The following is a 22,021-nucleotide window of genomic DNA, read 5'->3' as shown; positions in this document are numbered from 1 at the left end:
ATCGTTGATGTTGTTGAGTTTGTTGGTTGTGCAGCGTATCCGTTCTTTGACCAGAGTCATCCGCACTCTCCTGATAATCCTTTGCGCGTTCCTGGTCGGAATTGGGTTCTTGATTGTCAGGCTGGCCGGCGTTATTTCTTCATCCCGGCAGCGTAGATTGAACCTCAGGTGGCTCCTGTAGCGAGCTCGTTTTTTCGTCAGCTTTTCGAGGAGGCGAAATTCCTTGACGCAGTTCTATCCATAACTTCTTCGTAATAGCCTACATGCTCTCTACAACCTGGAACAGCATTCTGGAGAGATGAATGGACAGCAGAGGGCGTGACTCACCTGTCAAATCTGACAGCCATGCCTTCATCCATCAGCTGATAAAGACGCATCACAACCACATCAGTGACACTTTGATGAAGGCGGAAGTATACGCCGAAACATGTCAGGTAATGCACCTAAAATAATTTGTTTGATATAGAAGAACCAGTGAAGTGATTAAAAAGGAAAAACAAAATGAACTTAGTGCAACTATATATCATTGAAAATTTATTCTTTAACGATATCATGATAATATCATGACAATAGCGTAACATTAGCTTACATGTAACATCATGTTACTTTCTAAACCCACATGCTTGTAAAACTAAAAAAAGTACCTTTGTGTTTTTTGTTTCAATGTGATCCTTAATGTTTCTAGCGCCGCGACCTCCATAGCTGATCATATCTTGACAGAGAATACACAAAACCTTCCCCGGGACATCTACTTTACGGATATGTTCCGTCAGACACGTGGTTACGGACTGTGTTCCGAGTTGTACAATGACGCTGCACTCGAGTTCTTGATTCCGTTCGGCTTGTCTCTTTCCCTGGCACGATCCTCATGCTGGCGAAAACCTTTGCTGAGTAGGCCCTAGATCAGGGGTGGGCAAACTACGGCCCGCCAACCCTGAACAAATTGTATTATTAAACATTTTTTTTGGTCATTTTGCCTGCAATGACTGCGTTTCCCCAGTAGATGGGGAACCGCTCGCCTGCGCATTTACTACCGGAAGCCGTGTCAGAAAGCTCGGTGCACACTCACAAGTGCGTGTACGTACTCAGTAGTACGGACATGGCGCACTCGCGCTCTATTTGTATCAGTCCCGAATTTAGAGCGTGGGCTGTGACGACAGCATTCTTGTAATTCGCGCGCTGAGCTTTCAGATACAGTTTTACGCTAAAGCCACCCACAAACCTTCCCCTGGAATCCTTCTATTAAAATGAGTCGTCCAAGGAAAAGCAAGGTGGACACAGTGCCGAGTGTTTAAAAAAGAGTGGCCAATTTGGCTCGACGTACGCGACGTGACGTTCAGCCACATCAACATCAACCCGTCACAGATCGAGGTAAACGGACCAACACCTCGGATCTCTCCTAAGAATTGCCACAACAAATTTTACTCCAGACTATGACGCACTAGCAAAAAAGGGAGACCAACAACACTGTTCCCACTGAAAATGAAGGGGAGGCTCTCAAGTTTGTTGTAAAAAAATGCATTTTGAATATGATTTGTACACATAGCAGGGATTGAAACTAGCGACCATTCTCATTTTCAAACAATGCAGGATGCTCAAGGACATTGATGCACCACCTGTTTGCGACTAATCTTAACCTGTAAAGTTCTTAAGGCTTACTTTAAGGAAGTGTTTCCCGTTTCCTCACCTCTGTTACCAGGTGTTTGTGAGTTAAAACTCTGCTCTGATTTTCAGATACCCCTCACCGTGTTGCCGTTTTGATTACTTTATTTGGATGTATGCTTTCACCGATTCTTCAAGATGATATATTTGGTCAGAATGTTTGCCGTTTGATGTGATCTCATAAGATAAACATCTTTCATTAATCTGACCTGCAGGCACTGAAGTGATGGAGACTGTTATTCATAATAACAGTGTCGTATTTTATGAGAATCACTGATAGCAGTTTTTTAGTGATTTTTTTTTTTTTTCTTTTTAATGCTGTTAATAAATGCATTTGTTTTCAAATAACTTGTTTGGAATATCCATGCTTTACTACCTACTAAAGGCCAAAATCTTTTATGCAATGACCTTTACAGGTCGCTTACATTACTTCACACAAACACTACGTCCATCTGCTTCTGGTTCGGCCCTCCGGTCCAAATTTAGAACCCAGTTCGGCCCGCGAGTCAAAAAGTTTGCCCACCCCTGCCCTAGATCTAACTAAATAACTCGACTACAAGTGATGAAAACCCAATCGCAAATTCACATTGTGGCGGTGTAAAAACACTAGTTCTCCGTGTAAGTTCATCCATCCATCCATCCATCCATCCATCCATCCATCCATCCATCCATCCATCTTCTTCCGCTTATCCGGGGTCGGGTCGCGGGGGCAGCAGCTTTCGGAGGGACTCCCAGTCTTCCCTCTCCCCAGCCACTTCATCCAGCTCATCCCGGGGGATCCCAAGGCGTTCCCAGGCCAGCTGAGAGACAGTGTCTCCAGCGTGTCCTGGGTCGTCCCCGGGGTCTCCTACCGGTGGGACATGCCCGGAACACCTCCCCAGGGAGGCGTCCAGGAGGCATCCTGATGAGATGCCCGAGCCACCTCATCTGGCTCCTCTCAACGTGGAGGAGTAGCGACTCTACTCAGAGTCTCTCCCAGATGAGCGAGCTTCTTACCCTATCTCGAAGGGAGAGCCCGGACATCCTGCGGAGAAAACTCATTTCGGCCGCTTGTATCCGGGATCTCGTTCTTTCGGTCACGACCCATAGCTCGTGACCATAGGTGAGGGTAGGAGCGTAAATCGACCGGTAAATTGAGAGCTTTGCCTTTTGGCTCAGCTCACTCTTTACCACGACGGACCGGTACAGAGTCCGCATTACTGCCGACGCTGCACCGATCCGCCGTCGATCTCGCGCTCCATCCTCCCCTCACTCGTGAACAAGACCCCAAGATACTTGAACTCCTCCACTTGGGGCAGGATCTCTTCCCCGATCCGGAGAGGGCATTCCACCCTTTTCCGACCGAGCATTTGGAGGGGCTGACCCTCATCCCGACCGCCTCACACTCGGCTGCGAACCGCTCCAGTGAGAGCTGGAGATCACGGCCTGAAGAAGCCAACAGCACCACGTCGTCTGCAAAAAGCAGAGACGCGATGCTGAGGTCCCCAAACCGGACCCCCTCAACGCCTCGGCTGCGCCTAGAAATTCTGTCCATAAAAACTGTTAATAAAATCAGTGACAAAGGGCAGCCTTGGTGGAGTCCAACCCTCACTGGGAACGAATCCGACTTACTGCCGGAAATGCGGACCAAACTCTGGCATCGGTGATACAGGGACCGAACCGCCCTTATCAGTCGGCTCGGCACCCCGTACTTCCGAAGCACCCTCCACAGAACCTCCCGAGGGACACGGTTGAACGCCTTCTCCAAGTCCAAAAAACACATGTGGACTGGTTGGGCGAACTCCTATGCACCCTCGAGGATCCTGCCGAGGGTGTAGAGCTGGTCCACTGTTCCACAGCCAGGACGAAAGCCACACTGCTCCTCCTGAATCCGAGGTTCGACCTTCTGACGGACCCTCCTCTCCAGCACCCCTAAATAGACCTTACCAGGGAGGCTGAGGAGTGTGATTTCCCTGTAATTGGAACACACCCTCCGGTCCCCCTTCTTAAAGAGGGGAACCACCACCCCAGTCTGCCAATCTAGAGGCACTGTCCCCGATGTCCACGCAATGTTGTAGAGGCGTGTCAGCCATGACAACATCCAGAGCCTTTAAGAATTCCGGGCGGATCTCATCCACCCCCGGGGCCTTGCCACCGAGGAGTTTTTTAACTACCTCAGGGACTTCGACCCCAGAGATTGGAGAGTCCGCCTCAGAGTCTCCAGGCCCTGCTTCCACAATGGAAGGCGTGTAGGTGTAATTGAGGAAGTCTTCGAAGTATTCTCCCCACCGACTCACGACGTCCCGAGTCGAGGTCAGCAGCACGCCATCCCCACTGTAAACAGTGTTGACGTTGCATTGCTTCCCCCTCCTGAGACGCCGGATGGTGGACCAGAATTTCCTCGAAGCCGTCCGGAAGTCATTCTCCATGGCCACGCCAAACTCCTCCCACGCCCGGCTGCCTCCGGAGTCCCGCAGGCCAAAATGGCTCGATAGGACTCCTTCTTCAGCTTGACGGCATCCCTTACCGCCGGTGTCCACCAGCGGGTTCGGGGATTGCCGCCACGACAGGCACCAACGACCTTACGGCCACAGCTCCGGTCGGCCGCCTCAACAATGGAGGCGCGGAACATGATCCACTCGGACTCAATGTCCCCCGCCTCCCCCGGGACGTGGGAAAAGCCCTGCCGGAGGTGGGAGTTGAAGCTCTTCCTGACAGGGGATTCTGCTAATCGTTCACAGCAGACCCTCACAGAGCGTTTGGGTCTGCCAAGTTGGACCGGCATCTTCCCCCACCATCGGAGCCAACCCACCACTAGGTGGTGATCAGTTGACAGCTCCGCCCCTCTCTTTGCCCGAGTGTCCAAAACATGCGGCCGCAAATCCGATGACACGACTACAAAGTCGATCATCGAACTGCGGCCTAGGGTGTCCTGGTGCCACGTGCACACCCTCATGTTTGAACATGGTGTTCATTATAGAAAATCCGTGTCGAGCACAGAAGTCCAATAATAGACCACCGCTCGGGTTCAGATCGGGGGGGGCCGTTCCTCCCAATCACGCCCTTCCAGGTCTCACTCTCATTGCCCACGTGAGCATTGAAGTCACCCAGTAGAACAATGGAGTCCCCAGAAGGAGCGCTCTCCAGTGCTTCCTCCAGGGATCCCAAGAAGGGTGGGTACTCTGAGCTGCTGTTTGGTGCATAGACACAAACAACAGTCAGGACCCGTCCCCCCCACCCGAAGGCGGAGGGAGGCTACCCTCTCGTTCACCGGGGTGAACCCCAATGTGCAGGCGCCCAGCTGGGGGGCAATAAGTATACCCACACCTGCTTGACGCCTCTCACCGTGGGCAACTCCAGACTGGAAGAGAGTCCAGCCCCTCTCGAGAGGGCTAGTACCGAAACCCAAACTGTGTGTGGAGGCAAGTCCGACTATGTCTAGTTGGAACTTTTCTGCCTTGCACACCAGCTCGGGCTCCTTTCCAGCCAGAGAGGTGACATTCCATGTCCCAAGAGCCAGCTTCTGCAGCCGGGGATCGGACCGCCAAGGTCCCTGCCTTTGGCCGCCGCCCAGCTCACAATGCACCCGACCCCTTTGGCCCCTCCCACAGGTGGTGAGCCCATGGAAACGGGGACCCACGTTTCCTTTTCGGGCTGTGCCCGGCCGGGCCCCATGGGCGAAGGCCCGGCCACCAGACGCTCGCCTTCGAGCCCCACATTTGGCAAGAGAAATCTGAGTCCATATATGTTTTTCTTCATAAGGGGCTTTTTGAGCCGGGCTTTGTCTGGCCCCTCACCTAGGACCCTTTTGCCATGGGTGACCCTACCAGGGGCATGAAGCCCCAGACAACATGGCTCCTAGGATCATTGGGACACGGAAACCCCTCCACCACGGTAAGGTGACGACTTCCGTGTAAGTTAACAAGTGGAAATGATGTGATGAAAGTAGTGCCAAAATGCTGCCGAAAATAAGGCGGATCTTGATGCATCACTGCTGCCAGTGAGTTCGGTTTACAGAGGCAAGCCAATTTCCGTACTCACAGCCGAACTAATTTTGCCTTGAGATGTGCCAAAAGATGCCGTCGTTCGGTACCCCCGAACCTTTTTGTCATGTGTTGAGGAGTCTTCTAAAGTATAATCTAAATTTTAATATTTACTTCTCAGGTATTACCTTTATTTTAACCCAAATTTAACATCTAAAAGGGTTGCCTTGAAAGTAACAAAATATAAATTTTAAAGGAAAGATTACTAGTCGGAAAAAAAAATCGTAATCGAATCAAAGGCAACTCTTGTGAATTGAAATCAAATCGAATCAGGAAAATAGAATCAATACCCAGCCCTTGTCTTATGCGAACAAACCACATTTGGCAAGAGTAATTAAATGAATTAAATTGGTAACTGCTTTGCCTTTTTTTGTTTACCCTAAGCTGCCGGAAAAAAAGTCATCCTGATGCACTGGGGAAGTAGTGTGGGAGTGCACCTGCAGGACAGGAATCTGTTCAGGTTCTGCAAGTGTCTGAATTTACCTGGTCTGTAGGTGTGTTCAATCTTGGCAACTTGTGGAGTGATGAGCTTGGTAGTGTGCTCTTTTTTACTGCTGTCTCTCTCTTTTTCCTGACGCTTTTCCATCTTTTCATAGTAGTGCTGTATAACAATATAATGATGGATTATGACCATAGAATAATAACATAAATTACAGCACAATTTGATTGGCCAGGATTTAAATCAAATTGAAATGCATATATGAGTCTCTGTGCATTTTCATGATGGAATCCCAGAGGTTGAACACAATCCAATCCAGTTTGACCTTTTTATTGTTCTAGATTTTTTATATTCTTATTGTAGGAGTAGAAGGAAATAATTACAATTTTAGAGGAGCAACAATTAATGGGTAATTATTTTCGATAATTGATGAGTAATTTGGATAGTTTTCTAATTCAAAATTGTCCAAATGCCCTGAACTGTCAGGGTCTCAACATTATGCAATTTATGTAGTTCTCTATGAAAGCAGCCCAAAAATATTTGTGTTAAATCAAAATGAAAAAAATTGGTTTTACTTTGGAAAATTATTTTGTTACAAATTATACAAGTAACTGAATCGTAATTAATTCATGTCAATTTGAAATAATGACAGGTTTTTAAATAACTGCATGAAAATTAAAACATTTAAATAATTAGATTCACCGATTAATCAACAACATTTTAATCAGTTGTCAAAATTGTTAGTTGCAGGCCTTTTGATATCATGCTTACTGAAGTGACCTCTCATGAGATATAAGGTTTTGCGTGACGCATATGCAGCACATTCTTTTGGGAAAGTTGTCGCAAAAAAGCCACAAAGCCACACTGAACTGAGGTACATCTTGCAATATGATGTTCCCTGTGACACCGCACAACAGCACTCCAAACTGCTAATGTTTTGTGTGGCTTTAGACGGATATGTTACAAGAAAATGTAATCAAGTTACACTGTAAAACTTCAGAGGCTCCACTGCATGGACAAAGTGACAAGTCAAAGTTTCAACATGAAATACACAGCCATATAACATTCTAACAAACCTGATAATAGTAGTCATCCAGGAAAGGGTCAGTACTTTGAAGTTGCATCATTTGGATTTTAGTGACCCATTCCTTCTCTTTCTGAGTCATCAGGTTACTGTATGGGTCTCTGCTGCGCCAGTCCCCTCCTGTTCTGCTTAGGTCTCTTCAGGGTAAAAAAAATGGTACAAATGAGATTGGTTTTATGAGAAGGCTCAGCTCTTGCATTGTTAAAAGTACATAATAAACGACGGATGATCACATACCCGCTCCTGTTTTGCATGCGCTGGGTAAGTATGCGCCGATGTTGAGGATGGAGATGAGTGGCGTTGTGCCTGATGGGTGGCATGTGGTTAGGATGACCATGAGGATACGGCGGCCCCATTCGATGACCGTGTGTAGGGTGCGGGCCACTGAAAAATGGTCTGAAACCACCACCAGCTGGTAACAAAGGAGGCACTGGACCACCACGAGGAACTCCTGCCACCTAGAAAGAGAAGAATGTGTGATATAAATAATGTCATACATACAGGACAGTACATACAGTATCCAGTGTCCAAATCCAGTTGTGGAGGGCAGCTATCCAGCATGTTTTAGATGCTTCCTGCCTCAAAAGCACCTGATCCAAATGATCAGGATTGTTATCAGGCTTCTGCAGAGCATTTGACTCAGGTGGAAGAAGGAAACATCTAAAACATGTAGTATAGCGGCCGTTGGGAGCTGGATTTAGACACCCCTGCAATACATGCGCACAGTTGCAAGAAAAAAAACACGTTTGGAATTAATAGGAATTTTGAAATTGGTTATGTAATACAATCTGATCTTAAAGATTAAAGATTAAAGATTAAAGATTAAAGTCCCAATGATCGTCACACACACACCTGGGTGTGGTGAAATTTGTCCTCTGCATTTAACCCATCCCCGTGTGATTTTAATCCATCCCCTGGGGGAGAGGGGAGCAGTGAGCAGCAGCGGTGCCGCGCTCGGGAATCAGTTGGTGATCTAACCCCCCAATTCCAACCCTTAATGCTGAGTGCCAAGCAGGGAGGCAATGGGTCCCATTTTTATAGTCTTTGGTATGACCCGGCCGGGGTTTGAACCCACAACCTTCCAGTCTCAGGGCGGACACTCTACCACTAGGCCACTGAGCTGGTAATCTTCATTTTCTCGTTAAAACAAATTGTGTTTTCTTCTTCATAAGAAACAATCATACATTTCCATCAATGTTCCCTCTAATTCTTCATGCTTCGTAGCATTCGCACAAACTCCTTGAGCATCCCTCGGACCATGGTGAGCAACATCAGACATGCACATGATGAGTAAACCAGTATCCCATATGTCCAAAACGTCAGATCCTAACAAGTTATATGATATAGCTGTTAAGAAAAATTCAAACCACCTTTATATCAAAATAGAACAAATAATTGAAGAGGTTTGTAGCTTTCATAAAAAATAAGGCCAAGTTTGTTCATTTCTAGTCACTTGACCATCTGAAACGTGCAGCCTCATTTAAGGGTCTCGTAAACTACGGCCACGTTTGGAATTTCTGAATAGAGTGCCTGAATCTGAGTGTCGCCTGCAGCGTCATGTCTGTAGTGAGTGTGACTGTATGTGTCAATGTACTATGTTTTAAACTATAGTAGAAAATCCGTTTGCACCCTTGGTCGCACTAGTGAAACCGTAAGGGAAGTGGGAATGTGTGGAGTGTCCTGTTCGTAAATTAAACTGGGGTGGAAATGAAGGGATGAGTGTAGAAATGCCATGTGTGTGCGTGGTGACTGAGATTGTGAGAAAAGTGTGAAATTGCTCAGCATGCGTTTTAAAAGGAACATAAGTTTCCATGTTTTTACTGAACATTACAATGCAAGATGTAAAAAGTGTATGATCCACTGGATTTAGGTGAGCATCCTGGTAGCAATGACCTCAACCTAAGGTTTTTTTAAGTTGATACCTGCACAATGGTCCGAATGAATTCTGGAACATTTCTTTTTACAGAACAGTTTTAGTAAACAATATTCTTGGGATGTCTGTGTAAATTGCTCTCTTGGGGTCAAATTGGGTTGAGGTCAGGAGTCTGACTAGGGCATTCCATAATTTACTTCTACCCATTGGGTGAATGTCATTTCACATCGTCCAACCTAGGCAGATGGTGTCGTAAAGGAAAAAGTATTGGTACAGTTGGGAATTCCTGTTTCCAGTAACTGATAGAGCAAAGCAGTCCCAAATCGTGAAGCCCCCTCTACCATACCTCACAAATAGGAAAGGTTTTGATGGTGGTGTGCATTGTATATATTCCTGACTGAAAATGACATCACAGTGACAAGGGCTCAACGTGTAAATGTCACATGACCAAACCCAGGGCTGTACGAATAAGTAAGCCCTAATATCTCCACAAAGATGTGAAAGACGCATTGCCAGTTGTGAAGAAAACTCTAGATTTCGGCTGTTGCTGCTGAGGATTGACCAGGCAGTAGGTTTCAATATTCTTTTCCCACTTAATAAATAAAATGGCCAAATAAAAATGCAGCATTTTATCATTACTTTGATAGTGTTTGTCAAATCATTTCATTATTTTAATTACCGTAATTTTCAGACTAAAAGTCGCTCCGGAGTACAAGTCGCATCAGCCATAAAATGCCCAAAAAACTGAAAAAAAACATACATAAGTTGCTCCGGAGTATAAGTCGCATTTTGGGGGGCAATTTATTCGACAAAATCCAACACCAAGAACAGACATGAACGAGCAACAACAGGCTAAACGATAGGTATGCTAACGTGACAAACACAAACAAAGAGCTGAGAACGGGCCTGACGTAACATTCAGAGTTATTAAAAAAACTATTACATAAATAACACGTTTATAAAACCATCTGTGTCACTCCAATTCATTAAATCCATCGATCGTCCTTATTCAACAATGACGGCGCTTGCACTTCAAAATATTCCACAGGCCCATATAACGATATATAAATTAGATATCAAATAACTATTATATAAGCAATAATATCAAACCATCTGTGCACTCTAAATCATTAAATCCATCGATCAAATTCCTCGTCCTTTGTCAACAACGCCGCGCATGCGCCCTGACGTCAGCCTCGTTGTTATTCCACAGATCTAGTATATAACTAGATTGTAGCGTTAACAAAGTACAAGGAAAGACGTGGGTTTGGTAAACGGCTCTTTATTTAACAAAACAAACTTCCAGGCGTGTGGCGGCGTGGACTTCCAGCCACGGAGGTGGAAGAGATCCATAGAATAGGACCGGGCGTGCGTAAAAGGCATGACCGAGCCCCATCCACCGTCCCCGGACAGCCACCCGGCCGAGTGCCGGCCCTCGACTTCCATCCACGGAGGTGAAAGAGAGCTCCGTAGAGTAGGACCGGGCGTGCGTAAAAGCCAAGTCTGAGCCCCATCCACCGTCCCTGGACAGCCACCCGGCCGAGCGCCGGCCCCCGACTTCCATCCACGAAGGTGAAAGAGAGCTCCGTAGAGTAGGACCGGGCGTGCGTAAAAGCCATAATAGTTTTTCAAACCTTCTGTGTCACTCCAAATCCTTAAATCCTTCAAACTCTTCGTCCTCCGTGTCACTTAGAAACAAAGCCGCTAATGATGCCGGTAGTACGTGGGGCCCTTCGTCATCTTCGTCATCCCGTGATCAATCTTTGTCCTTTTTGTAAACAACCGCCACGCCGCGTTGCTGACGTCACTTGAAATTCAAATTACAGTAATCCCTTGCTACATCGCGGTTCGTTTATCGCGGTTTCACAAATTTTTGAAAAAAAAACACATAATTATAAGTCGCCCCCCCACACAAACTATGAAAAAAAACCGCGACTTATAGTCTGAAAATTACGGTATCTTAAATGTTTAAGTGGGAAACTGCAGAAAACTAAGAATTTGAGAAGGGGAAATACTTATCCACAGCGCTCTATGTATGTGCAGTCTGTCTGTAAGTTTGAATGTCAGATAATTCAAAACTTGTCTGTAAACAGAATCTTATTTTTACTGTGGCTGTACCACTGACCTGAGAGTTGAGGAGCTGGGCCCGTTGAATCTGTGACAGCATCGGGCCGACTCCTGGAGGAAATGGTCCACGACACAGTGGCGAGTTCTTGTGGGGGAGAGGGCAAAAATTAAATAAAAATCTAAATTATAATGGAAAGTTTTGATGATGATAGAACTTTATTAATCCCACAGCAGGGAAATTTACTTGTCACAGCAGCGGACAAGAGTGCAAGAAAACAAGTGCCAAATTTAAAAAAGGATAAATAACAGACAAGGACAAAGACAAGTGCCACTAGTAGCGGTAGAGACGAAACACAATTTTATCAGGCGCCACGCATGTTGTAGAGTCTGACAGCAGTGGGAATGAAGAACCTGCGGAATCTTTCCTTCCTACACCGTGGGTGAAATAGTCTGCTGCTAAAGGAGCTGCTCAGGGACCGCACAATGTCATGGACATTTTCAGTGACAAATGAAACTAAATAAGGAAATATTTTGTTGTGATGATATGAATATCACAGTGATGAGAATGGCAAATGTGAAAAAATACTGAAAAGTAGCCTGGGTGTGGGGGGCCGACCGGGGGTCTGGGGGGGATATACTGTATTTTTTGGACTAAATGTCGCTCCGGAGTACAAGTCGCATCAGCCATAAAATGCTCCATTAAGGGGAAAAAAACATAAGTCGCACCGGAGTTTAAGTCGCATTTTGGGGGAAATTTATTTGACAAAATCCAACACCAAGAACAGACATGAACCAGCAACAACAGACTAAACGATACGGTATGCGAACGTGACATAAACACAAATGAGGAGCTGAGAACGGGCCTGATGTAACATTAACACTTATTCAAATAACTATGACATAAACAACACCTTTATCAAACAATCTGTGTCACTCCAACTCATTAAAGCCATCGATCAAGTTCGTCCTCCTTTATGTAAACAAGTCTGACGTCAGCGGCGCGTTGCAGTTCAAATTTTTCTATTCAAATAACTATAACATAAAGAACACGATTATCAAACCATCTGTGTCACTCCAAATCATTAAATCCATCGAATTCTTCATCCTTTGTGCAAACAACGCCGCGTGTGCGGCGCGCTACTGACGTCGGACTCGTCATCAGTTGCAGTTCAAATTATTCCACAGGCCCATATAGCTAGATATAAACTACATATCAAATAACAATAATATAAACAACAATTTTATCGAACCATCCGTGTCACTCCAAATCTTTAAATCCATAGAAATCTCCGTCCTCTGTGTCACTTAAAAAAAAACAAAAAAACAGTTGTTGACTCTGGAACGCCATGCGCCGCTGACGTCAGACTCGTCGTGGCTCCAATTATTCTACAGATCTACGTATATACTAACTATATTGTAGCGTTACCAAAGTACCAGGCAAGACATGGGTTTGGTAACCGGCTCTTTATTTCACAAAACAAGAGCTCAACATATTAGCCAACACAGCAAGCGCCCTGGATCGTTCTTCCCGTCGCGGAGGCTAACGTTGCCCGGCCAGCTGGCCGGCCGCTTCCCTAACCTTAACCCCCCCCCCTTATTTTGACCATATGATCATTTTTATGCATATTTTCCAACTCCATGCTGTATAAGCTTGAATGCTTACTCAATACAAGCACATCAAGTGATGTGTATTTGTGTTATGAGGGGTAGTGGAGGGTGGTGGGGCCTCAGCAGATCAACACCCAATATAACAGCGCATAATTATTAGGCAGCTTGTATTCCTCAGGCAAAATGGGGCAAAAAAGAGATTCAAGTGACTCTGAAAAGTCAAAAATTGTAAAAAGTCTTTCAAAGGAATGCAGCACTCTTGAAATTGCTAAGATATTGGGGCGTGACGTCAGAACCATCAAACATTTCATTGCAAATAGTAAATTTTCCTAAAAAGCCAGAATCTCACTTTTACTCTCTTAAAGATTCAAGTTTAAGGTTTATTAACATTTTGGTTGACTGAGAGCACTGTAGTTGTTCAAAAACAAAATTAATCCTCAAAAATACAGTTTGCCTAATAATTCTCCACACTGTATATTTTTTCCAAGGCATCAAAACTATGAATGAACACGTGGCGTTATGTAGTTCACAAAAAAAAAAAGGTGAAATAACTGAAAACATGCTTTATATTCTAGTTTCGTAAAAAATAGCCACCCTTTGCTCTGGTTACTGCCCCGCACACTCTTGGCATTTGATCGATGGACTTCAAAAGGTAGTCACTTGAAATGTTTTTTCAACAGTCTTGAAGAAGTTCCCAATGGTGGTGAGCACTTGTTGGGCCCTTTGCTTTCACTCTGTAGTCCAGCTCACCCCAAACACTCTGATTGGGGTTCAGGTCCGGTGAATGTTGGAGGCCAGGTCATCTGTCGCAGAAATCTCTTCTACTTGTTGCCTCTCTCATGGTCAAGTAGGGGCTACTTGACCACGAAGGCCAGATTCAAGCAGTCTCCTTTTAACAGTTGTTCTAGAGATGGGTCTGCCACTAGAACTCTGCATGGCATTCATCTGGTCTATGATCTGAGCTGCTGTTAACTTTCTATTTCTAAGGCTGGTGACTCAGGTGAAGCCAAGGTGACTCTTGGTCTTCCTTCACTAGGTTGGTCCTCATCTGTTTCAGTTTCATTGTCACGCTTGATAGTTTTTGTGACTCTACATGGGGACACATTTAAAGTTTCTGCAGTTCTCCGACTGATCTTCATTTCTTTAAGTAATGACGGCTACTTATATTTGTTTAGTTAGCTGATTGTTTTTGCCATAATTTGAATTTGAATAGTTGTCCAATAGGGCTGTCGATCGGCTGTGTATTAACCTGACTTCTGCACAAAAAACTGATGCTCACAACCCAATTGATGAAGCAAGAAATTCCATTAATTAACCCTGATCAGGCACACTGTGAGGCGAAAACTTCAGGTGACAACCTCTTAAACCTCGTTGAGAGAATGGCAAGAGTGTGCAAAGAAGCAAAAGGTAGCTATTTTGAAGAAACTAAAATACAAAACATGTTTTCAGTTATTTCACCTTTTTTTTGTTAAGTATGCTTGTGTTATTCAAGGTTTTGATGCCTTCAGTCAGAATCTACATGTAAATAGTCCTGAAATAAGAATGCATTGAATGAGCATCGAATGAAACTTTTGGCCTGTACTGTGTGTAATCAGATTGAATTTGAAAACCAATTATGTTGGGATTATTTATCAAATTGCTAAAATAACGATCAATCAATTGCTTTACGGTTTCTCCCCTGAAAATTTCTCAATAGATTTGCGCTTACGTCGAAAGTGGTTATTTGTGGTCTGAAAAAGTTGGAAATCTGCCGATCGGAAGAAAATCTTCATCTCTGTCATCAATATCGCAGTTGTGTAATATGAATTAAGTAGCAAAATCTATCCAGTTTTATCCATCTCAGAAGGTGGCCATTTTGCCATATACTGTCAACTGAAAATGACATCAATGATTGACCGTATCGAAAGATACTTGAAATAGAGTGACTCACACTGATGCAAAAGGTAAAATTAGATGATGTAACACAAAAGCAGTGTGGCATTGATACCCATCGAAGAAGGTAGGGAAAAAAACTCACAGCAAAATTGAGCAGAGTGTTGGGTGACAAACGTTCAGGGAAAGGAGGAGGGTATCTGTGCTGGATTGGGGCTCTCACATGAACTGCTGTAGGATGATGAATCTTCATACACACAAACACAGAAACAAACAGAAGAAGAAAACAGTTTTAGTGTGGATAAAACAGAGTAGCTATTAGTGGTGCAACGGAACCTCTTGATCGGTGATCTGTAACGGATCTCCAATCAGGGTTTGGGTAGCACATGGTCAGCAAATTGGTTGGTGAAAAAGAATCTGTTCACGTGAAGGAAACATTAGCAGAGGAACTTGAAAACTCTCGTGGATCATGCAAGTCAGGTATCACCAAATGTGGTGCCCGCAGCCCCCAAAGGACCACTTCAATAGCTCACGGGCCTGTTCGCTGACCAGTGACATGCATCTATTTTTTTTTTTGGTATGTTAACTGTTCTAAAAAATGGCTCCTCTTGCCAGTAATCTGCGTTATTTTTGTTGTTGCTATTCTTATTGAACCACACTTGTAATGGTCTAAATGTGGAGATGGCACTTATTCTGTATTTTTACACTAGTGAAGGTCAAAGGTCAGCATTGTAGCACATGCCCAAATCATAGAATTAGTAGGGGAAAAAACTGTGGGTGAAATAATGACCAGAAGACTTACTGCCGAATAATTTGAGCAAAATTGTGACTTATTCATCACGAGATATCATCACATTTAAATATGCTGCAAACCAGTGATGCTTCAATTAGCCCTAATTAAGACAGCTGAAACGTTGGCAATAAATTCCTCTGCTAGAGTGCCTTAGCTTCTCCTATGCTTTTAATTCACTATTTTTTGGCCATCAAGCTTGAAAAGCACCTGTTAAGCGTTGACATGACTACGCGTTCAACGTTTTTGATCCACAATAGCACTTTCATCCTCCTCCCTTTTTTTCTTCAAATATATTTTTGCTGATCTGAAAAACTGTCAGAATTGTGACTCAAATCCGTGATTCGGTCTGAACTGTGAGGTTTTTTTATTCGTTGCACCTGTAGTAGCTATTAGCAGGATTGCAAAAAGCTTCTTGTAATCTTGATAAATGGCCAACAGTAACATCTGAATTCTGACATGACTTAGCCAATTTCTATAAATAAAGGTTTTAGTTAGCTCATACATGTAGTCTTGTCTGTTTCTAAAACAAAATCTTCTGCAAAGAAAATCAAACAAGCAAGAAAAAAAAGAAATGTATCCCTGGAAGCTGTGATCTGCTTTGTACCTGATGATTTAAGACGTGACTTATTGGTTGCTTCGGCGGAGTTCCAATGGGCACTGCCCTGACTGGAGGGGAGCCAATCACAGGAGAAGAGGAGCGTGGAGGTGGAACCCTTTCTGACAGATCCCGTCCATCGTTCCTCCCCTGAGATGGACGTTTTGGAAGTCCCACCTCTTTTATTATTGACATTAATGGACTATCCTGAAGAGCCATCCAAAAACAAGCATGGGGTATTAAAACAACAATGTAATTAATCTCATAACACATAAAAAATGTGCCAGATTACCGTAATTTCCGGACTATAAACCGCTACTTTTTGCTCAAGTTTTGAACCCTGTGGCTTGTTGTCCGGTGCGGCGTATCTATGGATGTTTCGTGATTTTTGTGATGACTTTATCACTTTTATACACTCGTAAAAAGGCTGTGGGCCGCTGTTGTGCGAGCGATATGTGACACGGTCATTGGAGAGAAGAGTGGTGTGTTAATCGCATGTCCTATCCGCCAGGCAAATAATGCCATGTAATTGACACATAGAAGAGACAGAAAGAGATCAAGAAGTGATTTGTTCGAATTCTGAATCTATTTATCCCATTGCAAATAATGGAAAAAAATTTAATCCGTTCCAAGACTAAAAAAAAAAAAAACGCCTTTTTTAAGATCATCAAAGAGATGTCTCGCTTTGCCACAAATGCCGTCCCTCGCTAACACTATCCTCCACTAACTGTTGCTCGTTTATGAAAATTAGCAACAGTTTCTCCACTTCTTCCAATACTTGTGGCCTTTGTTTGCTAAGCACAGTCGATCCTTTAGCAACATCACTTGCTTGAAGAGCGTCTTTGTGTTTTAGGATGGTGCTTATCGTTGATTTTGCCATGAAAAACTCCTTAGCTAACTCGGACACACGCACACCAGATTCATATTTTGCTATTAATTCTTTCTTAAACTCAACAGTTTTGCGCACTACTTTCCTCTTTTCACCATCAGCAGCTTTACTGCTCCCACTTGCTTTCTTTAACACAATCCTCAAAGTAACAAAAATACAATAACAACGAACGGAGTCAGTCAGCATCCGGGCCGCGCGGTCGGGTTTTCTCGGCTCATCTCGCGAGGTTCGACCTCCGAATTTTTGTTCGACATCGGAAGCAAAAAAATATCGAATTTTTCGTTCGTACTCCAATTTGTTCGAGAACTGGGACGTTCGAAAACCGAGGTTCTGCTGTATACATTTTTTATAACGTGGTACAAGTGTACATACTGTAAATATGTTTTTAGAACTCTTTTATTATTATAAAAAAATTTCTATAACAAGGTACAACACTGTAAATATGTTTTTAGAACTCTTTATTATTATAACAGTTTTTTTATAAAAAGGTACAAGTGTATGCACTGCAATTGTGTGGACACTCCTTGCCTTCTGCTGGCTGCTCAATTTAGAAGTTTTATTTTGACTTTTAATTTTTTTTTTAATTTGGAGAAAAAATCCACGATGTAGTGAAACCGCGATAAACGAGCCGCGATGTAGCGAGGGATTACTGTGTGTGTGTGTGTGTGTGTATGTGTATATATATATATATATATATATATATACACGTATATATATATATATATATACACGTATATATATACGTATATATATACGTATATCAGTGATGTGCGGTGAGGTTCATGACAATAAATTTACTTTGCTATCCAAGCTCTACAGCGACTACTTAACATGGGATCAAAGTGTCATTTCTTCAGTGTTGTCCCATGACAAGATATAATTAAAACAGAAATGAGAGGGGTGTACTCACTTTTGTGAGATACTGTATATTGGCAGTATTCAGGTTTCGAAAGGCCACGTAGATATTAAATCGGGATATTCGAATGTGGGAGTAACTCGCGCATGTTAACAGGTTACACCGAACGTTTCCAAAACCAGAATTTTGATCTTCACCAAAATTTTGACTGCATGTAAATGAAGTCAATAACAACTACTCCAAATTGTCCCAATGTTTTAGTGTAAATAACAAAGTACATACTAAATAGAAAATCACATTAATTATCATTATGTTGCAAATCTGTAATTTGCAGTTAATGTGTTCTACTTTGCCAAAATCCTCCACAAGGGGTTGAATGGACCACTGGACGGGCTGGTTTTGGCTCCGGGCTGTACGTTTGACACCCCTCCTTTTGAAAGGAATTTTTCAAACGAACAATTAAAATTTACACTTCGTATCAGAGCGTTCAAGCTTTTTCCTACAAAGGTTCTCCCATAGGAATGTCTCCAATGTTCCAATTGCGACCCGTTAGTGTTTCTTAACCATACACCAAAAGTAAGGGCCTACATCCATTTCTCTTTGCTGTTGATAAAGAAGTAAAAGCTAAAATAATAATTTTAAAAAAAAGTTCCAACATTGTAACATGGCTTCATTAATTTTCAATTCCATACGATACACAAAATTCTTAGTGGTCAAAAATCTGTCTTCTAAAATCTGTATAATAATAATGAAAAGAAGTAGAAAAAAAATTACTCACCTCCATGTGTGTAACTAATCCAGGGCTAACACTGACTGGTCCAAACCCCATACTGTTCTCCCAGATATTGCGTGAGTTCATCTTAGAGCGATGAGGGGGAAATGAATAAGTATTAAAAAAAAAACATGACCATCACCATATAGACAGCTTAAGCAAATAAACAAGCTGCTGCAAGGACAAATTTGTATACTGTATATTAAAGACTCACATGGCTGACCCGGTAGTTATGTATTGTTTTCTGCTCTTGAGCTTTAAACAGTGTGTAGCAAGGTAAAACAAGTTTTAAATAAAGTTTAAAATGACAGAAGAGCAATGTATTTGTATATTCATAATTTGATGGCGGTGTTAGCAACATAATTTTGAAATAAGGATGTCTCGATTATTCGGGCCAATGATGTGATTTTGAGCTGATCTGGTATTGCTTGACAAGATGAGTTTCATTTATTTTCTGAACATTTAAAGGGTACAAACTACAAAGCCACACAATAATCCAAATGTGTACATATACTGTATGTATTACAAAATAGAACTAATAGCTTATTTTTAGACAACACACCATTACGTTTCAGGTTGGGTTTTTTTAAGCAATGTACCGTATTGGCCCGAATATAAGATGGTATTTTTTTGCATTGAAATAAGACTGAAAAAGTGGGGGTCGTCTTACATTCGGGGTCTACACATTATACCCATTCACAAGGATAGATGGCGGCAGATATCTTTAAAGATTAAAGATTAAAGTCCCAATGATCGTCACACACACACCTGGGTGTGGTGAAATTTGTCCTCTGCATTTAACCCATCCCCGTGTGATTTTAATCCATCCCCTGGGGGAGAGGGGAGCAGTGAGCAGCAGCGGTGCCGCGCTCGGGAATCAGTTGGTGATCTAACCCCCCAATTCCAACCCTTAATGCTGAGTGCCAAGCAGGGAGGCAATGGGTCCCATTTTTATAGTCTTTGGTATGACCCGGCCGGGGTTTGAACCCACAACCTTCCAGTCTCAGGGCGGACACTCTACCACTAGGCCACTGAGCTGGTATTGCTTGACTTAAAGCGAATGCTGAACTTAACTCCCCAGGCCAAAGCGAACCCGTCACGAAGAAGAAAACGAAAAATAGCGGTAGGACGAAGAAGAAAAATAAAAAATAGCGGTAAGAAAGAAAAGAGAAGAAAATAAGAGAAGAGATAACAGAAAATGTGAGGACAGTGACACTGAGCACAGCGAGGCAGAGGATGTTTGTGAGGAGTAATGTTCTGACACGACAGATCTCAGCTACTCTCAAGTTTAAACCAGTTTGCATTATTTTATTGCAATGTTTTTCCTTATTCAAATTTGTTTCAAGACTACAGTTACAGTTAGACTTCACTTTGATGGTTAATGCAGTTATTGCGATTTTGTTGTTTTATCACAGTAGATTGGTTTATTTACATTTCAAAAACCAGAAGCCATTCATTTACAAATGTGATTGCACTTTAGTTTACATATTTAAATGTTCAGATATTAAGATGTGATAGACAGTTTTTGCATGATTTGAATGAGGGAAAATAACATGCTTTTTCTCTCGAATATATTATTATAATCATTTGTTTCAGATGTACTGTAATTATTTTCTGTCTAAAAATTAAATTTAGTGTTCAAAAAGTCTTTTTTCAAACTTGAGTCTGGAAAAAGAGGGGGTCGTCTTATAATCAGGGTCGTCTTATATTTGGGCCAATACGGTAATTAGTGACAGACACACAAACGTCTCCTCCGCTACGCACAGATCCGATGCTGGCAAAAATAGAGTGGTGTGTTTGCCTCGATAGGTTGTTTGGCGAGAGAGGCAAGCCGAAAGATACCCCTAAATAAGTCTGCCTTGTCTGATATAACGAAGCCTCTTGACTAAATGGTATCGTCAAAATTGAGAGTTGCACCTGTGTATAGGTTTTTCCCTCTCCCATCATCTTTTTAACTAAACCCTTTTAACTGTTCTTCAGAACAATGTCTTGATCGTCCCAAAGCATGTTCACCGGATGCTGGTTCCATCTTTTAATAGACACCTGAATCACAAAATCGTCAAATTGACTGAATGTCATAGACTACTCTTCTTGTGAGCATCCGTTTTCTACTTTTCCTTACTTATAGTGCAATTTCACAGCCTTACGAGAGTACATATTGTGAATGGTCTTGTTTGTGAAAATCTACTAGTACCTTGTAACAATAAAAAACACACTCAAAACCTGGATTAATCTTTGTAGTTACATAGCACTACTATTACTCTGAACACTACTGCATTTGTTGCCTTGACTACTATTCTTTCATCTGCTTCCATTTTTTTTCTTTTGACGGTTGGCAAACACTTGGTACAGTAGTCATTTTCTTTAGCATGCTATGACGCTGGCCACCGGCAGTAATTCATGACTACTACTACTCCTCAATTTCGTCTTGTATCTTTTGACAATTGGCAAATGACAATTCTAGATGTAATTTTAATAAACATAATTTGCACCCGAATGTCACAGACCAGCCAAAGTTTGCAGAAAAGTGTGATGTATAGTTGAAGCTGAAGCAATCATTTTAAGTAATGTTCGGGCAGTATGTTACCCAAATAAAACGTGTTTTCTTTGCTTAGTCACACACTCATGCATGCAGGTGAATCACTGTTCCATATTTGGCAAGTAAGTGGAGATCTTCACTGAGCCACAACAATTTGCCTAATAATGAGTACGATTGAAAACTAACCTGGCCAATGGAACCTGGTGCAGAACGAAGTAAATGTTGCTGCTGTTGGTAGGTGAGCATTGGTGGAGGATGGCCTGGAGTGGTGCAAGAAAATATTTCAGTCAAGCAGGTCATAGAATGAAACTACATTTCACAAGACTAACATCGTACCACGTTCCATACATTCAATTGTCATGTGTGACAATGGCGTTGAGAACACACACTTGTATGATTGCTTTTACTTCTCACCTGAGGTGGAGGACCCAGGAGGCTGTTGATGCTGATGGGGCTGTTGGTGGGGATGAGGTGAATGTGAAATGGGGGAAGGTTGGTGCAGAACCCTGGGCCTCAAGTCATGGCCCAACCTTTGGTTTTTGATAAAAACAGGCCTCTCTGCTGCTCCGACTCCAGCAATAGCAGGGTCAGCTTCCAGGACAAGTCTTGCCAATGACTCAGCCAAGTGACCTTCCCTTCTTCCATCTTCCACATCTGGTAGCAAATGGCAACAAGAATACGCAGGGTTTGGGTCCAGCCTATTGCTCACACACGGTGCTTCAAAAAATATTCATATCTCTTTAACTTCATCACATTTGTGACCTCACAATCACAAACCTAAATGTATTTTGTTGAGATTGCATGTGACAGACTAACTCAAAGAAGCAAATTGTGAAGTGAAGCAAAAATGACGGTGTGTGCATTTGTATTCGGTCACCTGTACTCTGAGAGCTCCAAACATACTCCAGTGCAGTTGATTTCCTCCGGAAGTCACTTATCAATTTTTATAC

The 22,021-nt window shown here is 43.0% G+C and overlaps 1 protein-coding gene across 4 annotated transcripts in view; it reads right to left on the bottom strand.

Moving 5' to 3' along the window:
- The window catches only part of patl1 (PAT1 homolog 1, processing body mRNA decay factor), a 55,983-nt gene that overhangs the window by 27,858 nt on the left and 6,104 nt on the right, over positions 1-22,021 (bottom strand). For 2 of the 4 annotated variants that reach the window (XR_005098283.1, XM_037254485.1), the window contains exons 4-12: positions 21,486-21,725; positions 21,258-21,331; positions 18,539-18,619; positions 16,025-16,222; positions 14,773-14,874; positions 11,206-11,292; positions 7,445-7,665; positions 7,200-7,344; positions 6,168-6,285 (exon numbers count right to left, since the gene is read on the bottom strand). Coding sequence is in view for 3 of the 4 variants with exons in the window: in XM_037254485.1 (XP_037110380.1) it covers positions 6,168-6,285; positions 7,200-7,344; positions 7,445-7,665; positions 11,206-11,292; positions 14,773-14,874; positions 16,025-16,222; positions 18,539-18,619; positions 21,258-21,331; positions 21,486-21,725 (1,266 nt within the window). In the remaining variant the exon portion in view is untranslated. The remainder of the gene's footprint in view (positions 1-6,167; positions 6,286-7,199; positions 7,345-7,444; positions 7,666-11,205; positions 11,293-14,772; positions 14,875-16,024; positions 16,223-18,538; positions 18,620-21,257; positions 21,332-21,485; positions 21,726-22,021) is intronic. The other 2 variants (XM_037254504.1, XM_037254495.1) reach the window with 2 other exon arrangements.

Source organism: Syngnathus acus, chromosome 1 (assembly GCF_901709675.1).
Source record: "Syngnathus acus chromosome 1, fSynAcu1.2, whole genome shotgun sequence".
In the NCBI taxonomy this organism is placed as follows: Eukaryota; Metazoa; Chordata; class Actinopteri; order Syngnathiformes; family Syngnathidae; genus Syngnathus; species Syngnathus acus.
This window is presented reverse-complemented; position numbering and strand designations above follow the sequence as displayed.